General features: G+C 49.0%; 3 protein-coding genes across 10 annotated transcripts; 2 read left to right on the top strand and 1 right to left on the bottom strand.

The window, feature by feature from the left end:
* The first annotated feature begins 318 nt into the window (after positions 1–318).
* Positions 319–3,685, top strand: LOC120668473 (CRIB domain-containing protein RIC10-like). Of its 8 annotated transcripts, none has more exons than XM_039948195.1 (6): positions 319–523; positions 648–748; positions 941–1,018; positions 1,155–1,252; positions 1,366–1,471; positions 2,682–3,685. In XM_039948195.1, exons 3-6 carry the CDS (start codon positions 961–963, stop codon positions 2,939–2,941), a joined length of 522 nt encoding a protein of 173 aa, XP_039804129.1. In that variant the 5' UTR covers positions 319–523; positions 648–748; positions 941–960; the 3' UTR covers positions 2,942–3,685. The 8 variants fall into 8 exon arrangements, with proteins under 8 accessions (XP_039804129.1, XP_039804127.1, XP_039804126.1 ...); XM_039948193.1 differs by having other exon boundaries at positions 326–523; positions 648–766; XM_039948192.1 differs by having other exon boundaries at positions 326–523; positions 611–766.
* A 786-nt stretch (positions 3,686–4,471) lies between these two features.
* Positions 4,472–5,676, top strand: LOC120668471 (early nodulin-like protein 1). The gene is made up of 2 exons (XM_039948189.1): positions 4,472–4,788; positions 4,870–5,676. The coding sequence occupies exons 1-2, from the start codon at positions 4,617–4,619 to the stop codon at positions 5,526–5,528; spliced, it is 831 nt and encodes a 276-aa protein (XP_039804123.1). The 5' UTR covers positions 4,472–4,616; the 3' UTR covers positions 5,529–5,676.
* Positions 5,677–5,891: 215 nt separating this feature from the next.
* On the bottom strand, positions 5,892–8,029 carry LOC120668472 (40S ribosomal protein S14). The gene is made up of 6 exons (XM_039948190.1): positions 7,889–8,029; positions 6,982–7,101; positions 6,849–6,894; positions 6,683–6,768; positions 6,348–6,477; positions 5,892–6,237 (listed from the first exon to the last, which is right to left on the bottom strand). Exons 1-6 carry the CDS (start codon positions 7,889–7,891, stop codon positions 6,170–6,172), a joined length of 453 nt encoding a protein of 150 aa, XP_039804124.1. The 5' UTR covers positions 7,892–8,029; the 3' UTR covers positions 5,892–6,169.
* Between the last annotated feature and the right edge of the window lie 55 nt (positions 8,030–8,084).

The raw sequence follows: 8,084 nt of genomic DNA, 5'->3' as shown, positions 1-8,084 counted from the left end.
GGTTCAGGTCAACACTCCATTTCAGTGATTTGGTAGACTGTCCCTGGCTCAGAAAACTTTTTGAATAATTTGCTCTGAAAACTTTTTGAAAATTTGGCTCAGAAACCTTTTGAGAAAATTGGGCTCTCAACAGTTTCAGATGTTAGGTTAAATGTGTAAAGGAGAATGCGTACACTCGAGACTTACTTAAGTTCACTCATGTGCAGTGAGACAGTGACTGGGCAACCGGTGTTTTGCACTGGTGAACAACACCCACATCCTGATCTTGAACATACAGACACGGCTATCTCCTTTTTCAAAAAGATCATCGTGCAACTGTGCAAAGCATTAGTAGTTGCTAACAAGAAGAAATTAAGAAGGACAGCGACACAACAAGCTCGAGGTACACAGCTACAGCACGGCCTGCGACGACTAGAGACACCTATGACCTATCTCGAGAAATGCCCGGAGAGAGTGGAAGAGGAAACACCACCTACTCTGCGATCACCTTTATTTAAGGAGGCCTGTGCTGTCCATATAGAAGGTTCAGATCTCTTTCCGTCTCATTCGATCTCATCTCATCTCACATTCTCACCACCTTTCTCTTCTCTACTCGCATCATTTTGTGTAGATACCGAAAGATCCGGTTGCCCTCTCTCTGTTTGCAGTGTTTTTCGTCCAGAATTTCAGATGTAGTGGAGGTTTTGCGGTGGAACGAGGAGGATCGCCGAGTTTTGCTTGTTCGTAGCCAAGGACGCTTGCGACATAGGTACACATCGTCTTGAAGGTACAGCTACTTTTTCTCTGTTCTGAATTCTAGTCAGTGTTCATGTACAGATTCACGCGTAGTCTGATTTCGATCTCCATTGCCTGGTTCTGAAAATCACCTGGTACTTGGCCCGGCTTGATATGTGTGAGCATTGCCTTCAGCATTCTAATCTTGCTTTTATCTTGAACACAGCATTCGATCTTCTTGCAGCAATGGTGATGACGATAAAGGGCATCTTCAGAGGGTTGAAGATCATCGCTCAAATATTCAGTAAGAGCCATTTAATTTGTCCATCTTATATATCCCGCTCCCGGAAAGAAATAAAGATACTAGTCGTATGCAGTCGATGAACTGTGGATCTGCTCATCAAGGACTGATTGTAAGGTTGAATCTCTGTGGATTCCAGCAGTACAGAGGGAGCATGAGATTGAGATCGGGTACCCTACGGACGTGAGGCATGTGTCGCACATAGGGTTCGGCGCTAACGGCTCCTGTCCAAGCTGGGTAAGGGATCACCTCTTGACTCCTGTAATTCTTCAAGAGAAAGAAAACATCTTCTTGGCAATCACCAATGACCATTGGTTCTGAATTTTCTGTCGATCGTTCTATCTGAGCAGATGAGTGAATTCAGAGGAGCAGAGGACGTAATGGCGGCAGCAGCAGGAGGAGGAGCATCCATAAGCTCTGATGCGCAGTCGACGCAGACCTCCTGGGCTTCCCTAGGCAAGTATCTTTGGTTTCCAATGGAGATTCTCTGTGAATCGTATGGTTTAAAGTAGAAAAAAATTACTACCTCCGTCTCTGAATATAGTTTTAGGTATTTTCCAAATTAAATCTTTTGAACTTTAACCGTAGATAGTAAAAAAAGCTATAAAGATTTACAACCTGAAAGTAATATCAGTTTATTCATAATGAAACCAACCATCAACATTTTCTATTTAAAATTTATTATTTTTGAAAATATTATTAGTCAAAAGATGAAAATATTTGACTTTGATCAAGTCGAAAAGTTGTTATATTTTAAGATGGAGGGAGTAAGATCGAGGTAGGTGGCTAGGTGGTGCAGGACATCGCAGACTTTCGGGACTTGCTTGGTTGGAGATCAAAATATGAGCATGCCAAAATGTAGATATACCAATTTTTTTACCAAAACTTTATCTCATTTAGAATAGCATTTGGTTATAATTTCAACCTTCAACCAAACAAGCACCAAAATTTATGGATTTACCACTGACTTGGCTGGGGCCTAAGTGAAAGTGAAAAAGTAAAGGAAAAAGTCATTTTTGCCCCCCTCAACTTTGAGCCGAATTTGCTTTTCCTCTCTGGACCACAAAACTGTCTGTCCAGCCTCCTTACTCACAAAACCGTTCAAATAACCTCCCTAAGCGGTTTGAGGGTGAGGTGGCAGCGGTTTTTCTATTTTTTTTTATTTTTTATTTTGACTAAATCTTTGAAAAATCACAGTAAATCACCAAAAAATCATAAAAGGGAAAAATCCAATTTTGTTGAACTCCACGTAAGTAGATCTACGTATTGAACATATTATATGATATACTTTAGTATAATTTTTTTCTATAGTTTTAGATATATATTTTTCTGTAATTAATTTATAGTTATAGTTTCCATCATCAAATTATGATGAAAATTTTATGATGGGCTAATTATTATATGATTGAGTTATAGTAAAAATTTTATAATTATTGGATCATGTTTTACTGAGCTATAGATTTATCTATATAAACCTAAATAAATCTAGATCAATCTATAGTTAAATCTAGATAAATCAATAACTCAGTCATGATTCGATAATTATAAAATCTTTACTCCATCTCAATCATATAATAATGATTATACCACTCGCTAGCTCGCTGCGCCGTGCTGCGTTGTTGTTGTTTCGTCGCACGCGTTCTTTGGCGGCTGACTCGCATTGCAGTGTCTGCTGCAGACTTGGAGCGACCGGCAGGCGGCGTGCTGCCGCCGGCAGAGGTCTCCACCACCGACAGCTCCGCCGTGCGCGACGCCGCCATCGCCGGCACCCCAAGCGGCGCCGCGAGGAAGCCGACGACGAGGCCAAAGAAAGCCCGGACGCCGTCGCCAGCCTCGAGGTCGTCCTCATGGCGCTCCACGGGCTCGTCCGCCACCGCGTGCAGCGACTCCGGCGAGCTGCTCCCCGCCGGCCTGCGAGCCGCCTGATCGATATCGCGGCAGAGGGCGGCGCCTCCGCGGTCACCGTACTTGTACATGCTCCTGACACGGTTTGTTGCCTGTAACGTTTTCTTGGGTTTGGTCTGTTTGGTTTCCGGGCGTGGTATGAAGATGGAGCCTAGTTCAGTTTCGTCAGAAAAAGGACAGGAACCGAGTGAAAAACAAGAGAGCAAGCAAATTGGCTGTGTCCATGCGGTCCCTTCGCTTGCTGAATGGTTCTGGTTGCTGAATGATGGACTGTCGGCAGCAATAGCAAGATCACGTTGACGCCAGGGCTGGAGAATCACTAGCCTCTTCAGGAATTTTTGACATGAACAAACTCTTGGGGTTGGGGGACATTTGTGTTTGAATTCCTCTGCACTTCACTGTCCGATGCCCCAAGAAGTCTTGTTTTCCATGGTCGGTCACATGTGGCAACCGGCGAGAAAGGTCCTGAGCCACCATCAGTCCATCACCGCCACCAGCCTTCTCGGGGCTCCGCGTGCAGGCATGGCCGCAGGTCGAGCTCTCGCTTTCGTCGCAGCCAGGTCAAGTCTCGAATAAATTCGCCAGCACGGTCGCGAAAGCACCACCCTCTCTGAACACAAGAAGGAAAGTTCAGAACTGTTTCTGAAAAAAGGTTGTTAGAGGGTGTTTAGTTCATGAAATGTTTTGGGTTTGGGTACTGTAACACTTTTGTTGTTATTTAGTAATTAATATCTAATTATAGACTAATTATGCTTAAAAGATTCATCTTGTCATTTCCAATTGAACTGTGTAGTTGGTTATTTTTTTCGACTGCATTTAATGCTCCATACATGTGTTCGAAGATTCGATGTTAAATTTTTTGGAAACTAAACATGGCCTTATCGTCTCTCACTGTACGTCTGATCTGTCGACTGATGAAGCGATGAGCTCGAATTCCTTTTTTGCTCTTTCGTTTTTATCATTTCCCTGGATCGATTCGATTGGGCAGATGAATGCGAGCGTTCAGGCAGGCCTGGAACTTTCCAGCGACGCTGGCCGCTTGACCGGGGCGTCAGGCCCCCGCGGCTCGCCATGTGTGCATGGATGGCACCGGATAGGCACGGGTCGCGCACGCACGCCCCTCTGACAACGACGCCGACCGGCTAGCTACGTATCGAGACCGGGCCACGGAGGAGCCGTCGTCGTCGCCGTCGACACTCGTCACGGCACCCGCGATGCACGGGGGCGCGCGGCGAGGTGATCCTGTGAAGCGCGCACCGACAGACAGCTCGGGCGACGTGGCCGCGCGCGCACGCGTGGCTGCAGGCCGGCGCAGCGCGATGGCCGCCGGGGCGGAGCCGTCGCCGCCGTGGGTCGTGGCCGGGGACGCTCGCCGTCGCCGGGGCCAGGCACCTCCGCTGATCACGTGGAGAGCGCAGTGTGTCGCGAGGTAACTTTGCCTCCGGCCACACCAGGTGGTTAACGGGTGAAAGCAACGAACCTGACACCGTGTAAAGCCCGCGGCGTGCGACCGGGGGGTTCTTACAAATACGTGTCGTCCCCTGCGCCCCAGATGGTCAAGTCACCCTTCGACACCTCCAGCCAGAGTCCAAGTGCGCAGGCTAGCACTCGTGTCGCGTCTCTTCTCCCTGAGCTCCCGTCGATCGACGGCGCACCGCGGGGTCGCAAAGCGAGCTAGCCGAAGCGCGTTCCGGCCATGGCGAGATCGCCGGGCCTGGGGCTCGCCTGCTTCGCGCTCGTGGTCGCGGCGGCCAGCGCGACGCAGTTCCGGGTTGGCGGCCAGAAAGGCTGGAGCGTGCCGGACGCCGGCTTCGAGCCCTACAACACCTGGGCGGGGAGGCTCCGCTTCCAGATCGGCGACCAGCTCCGTAAGCTCTCCTTCTTCTTCCTCCTCCTCCGCGAGATCACATGTTGCCATGACGCGTGACCGATCGTGCATGTACGTGCAGTGTTCGTGTACCCCAAGGAGACGGACTCGGTGCTCCTGGTGGACCCGGCGGCGTACAACGCGTGCAACGTCTCCTCGTACCTCCAGAAGTTCAACGACGGCAACACGGTGTTCACGCTCGACCGCTCGGGCCCCTTCTTCTTCATCAGCGGCAACGAGGCCAGCTGCCGGGCCAACGAGAAGCTCATCGTCGTCGTCCTCGCTGATCGCACCGGCGCGCGCACCCCGCCCGGGGCCGGGGCCCCGCCCACGATGTCCCCGCCGTCCCCCGCGCCTCTGCCGAGCCCGTCCTCGCCGCCTCCTGCGGCCGCGCCTGCGCGGAGCCCCTCGTCGCCACCACCCTCAGGCGCCGCCCCTCTGCCGGCGCCCGCGGCCACCCCAGCCTCACCGCCGTCCCCGGCAGTTTCGGCTCCCGCGCCTGCTCCCACCACCTCCTCGGGCTCGCCACCGGCGCCCATGGCCCCGGCGCCGTCCACAACCCCGGGAGGTGGTGCGTCGCAGCCGCCGTCCACTTCCGCCAACGCGCCGGGCGCCGAGGGCAACGCCACGCCGCCTCCGCCTTCCGCCAGCGGCACCAACACGAACGCCGCCGCTCCGGGGGTCGCTGGCTTGGTCGGCTCGCTCGGCGCCATCATCGGCTACGCCATGCTTGCTGCCTGAAACGATCTTTCTACGAGGCGTTCTTTTGTGCAGTAGTGTAATTCGAGTGGGATAACTTGCACTGTGAAAAGGATCATGATCATTTGTATTTGAATTTGTTCTCATGTTTGTGGAATAATAAATGTACGCACGATTGCGTTTGTTTTCATATTTGTCTCGATCTTGAAATGCTCAGCAGGCAAGCATCCACGATTCCACATCTTGTGAAAATAATTCTGGAAACATTAGCACACAATCACAGCACCATCTCGAGCTGAGTCAGCACATGACCATTAAAACGTCGATGCTGAAACTCGCATTAGGAGAGTAGTTTCTGATCAGCACCAAGCAAAAACACGTGCATGCCATCCAACAGGTAGGTTCTAGAGTGAAAACACATGTTTTAGCATAAATATGACAAGTCAATTCCTCAACCAAAATATCATCCGTGCAACATCACAGGTTCAACTAACGGTAAATGATCCTCAACATAGAGCAAAATTAAAGCTCCTCTTGACAAGCATAGAAACAGCAACACTACCCAGAGAGGACTAGTTTCTTCATGGCCTGAGCCACGAGATGGCAAATTGCAACACTACCCAGAAAGGACTAGCTTCTTCATGGCCTGAGCCACGAGATGGCAAATTGCCAGGAGAAGACGCCTACAACCTCCTTCCCCTCCTACCACCCTTTCTGCGAGTGCTGTCAGTGGGAACTGGGGTAACATCCTCTGCACATGACACAAATTTTGACATCAGTGTACAGAAATAACACAGCATTCTGCAAGACAACTGACCAAACTAAGTCGAGAAAGTGTTTGCAAGATATCAAAATTCATACCAATGCGCCCAATTTTCATGCCAGAACGAGCAAGAGCCCTGAGAGCAGACTGAGCACCAGGCCCAGGAGTCTTGGTTTTGTTGCCTCCGGTTGCACGAAGCTTAATGTGCAGTGCAGTGATACCAAGCTCCTGAAGACAATACCAACTCATAAATTACATATCTGGATACAGCAACCAAATCAGCAGCCTTACATTATGCTAATAAGTGACAAGTTAATTAAGCAGGCATCATCTTTGGATACACAGCCGAATATCAATGAGATGCCGATTAATAAATCAATGAGACTGATTGTAGCAGAATTTCATAAGATATTCTTGACCTCATTACACATACCTTGCAACGAGCTGCAACATCTTGAGCTGCAAGCATAGCAGCATAAGGTGACGATTCATCACGATCAGCCTTGACCTTCATGCCACCTACATGATTGTACACCATGGTTACAACTAAATACAATTGCCATCATTGACCACCATGGACTGAAGAGAAGGGACAGTACCAGTGATCCGAACCAGAGTTTCCCTCCCAGACAAATCAGTAACATGCTGCACATAAGAACATCACACAATTAAACATGGGAAGCGAATGAAAGGTCCACGCAGTGACGCAGAGGTAAAACACACAATACTTACAATGAAGGTATCGTTGAAGGATGCAAAGATGTGAGCAACTCCAAAGACAAACTCTCCTTCGCGGACAGTGGGGCCAAGGGTGACATTCTCCTCCTTGGGCTCCCTGGTCTTCCTCCTCGACTGCAAACATATACTACTATCAGATGACATTGAACTTATCATACCTGCATTAAATAAATAATTCGGCACAAGAAAGTAGCAAGAATATACTACTCCAGAAACAATTCCACAGTACACAATGAGGTGACCTGAGCTGAGATATTACAATCATTGTTGGGGCTATAAGGTGATCAAAACACCATTCTAATTGGGCACAAGACAGTAGCATAAATAGCTTGCGTGACGGTACACAATGGATTGACATTAAGAGAAAAAACTTCATTTAGCTAAAACAGCTACAAGCTATTCAACTGTAACTTGGTCTCAGTCTAAGTCTACTAATCAAACCAACCATTTCAAGACCAAACAGGACTTGCAATACACCGTATCCAGCTGAACATACAGATTTACAAATTTAGAAAGAAATTAAACCCAAGCGAACCCTAACGCAATCAGCAGCTTGTAATTTTAGTTGCTACCAAATAGATTTTAGCCATGTCAATACTTCCACGGTTTTAATATTGCATTTACCAGCAGAACTTCTCTGAAAACACTGATACAGTATGATTAGATTCGCATAAATATTGCCCAGAACATAACGACAGTCAACTACTAATTCAGCGAAACTCCAATCTCGATTGTGATTTACCGGTCCAGCACACAAATCCAAATCTCCAACCAACAAATTTTCCAGCCAAATCTATGCGCTCAGGCACCATCTCCAAACTCCCCCCGCCACTACCAGTCTACCATGCTTGCACCTAGATCCTCTTGCGAGCCTTAACCAGACGAGACGAGACTAGCTTACCATGGTTGCTTGGAGCGACGGGTGACCGGAGCCGAGCGCCTGGTGTTGAGATCACGAGCACGCCGCCGCTGCCTACGCCGCCGCCGAAACTTCAGAGGGGCGAAGAATGAGGGGTGCCCGCTTATATACGAGACCGCGGCCCACTAGGGTTTTAGTCCCACCATTGCTCAACGCAAATTCCTCTTTTGCCCTCGCC

This window comes from Panicum virgatum, chromosome 4N, assembly GCF_016808335.1.
Source record: "Panicum virgatum strain AP13 chromosome 4N, P.virgatum_v5, whole genome shotgun sequence".
Lineage (NCBI taxonomy): Eukaryota > Viridiplantae > Streptophyta > Magnoliopsida > Poales > Poaceae > Panicum > Panicum virgatum.
The sequence above is the reverse complement of the archived record's forward strand: the minus strand, read 5'-3'. Positions and strand labels throughout refer to the sequence as shown.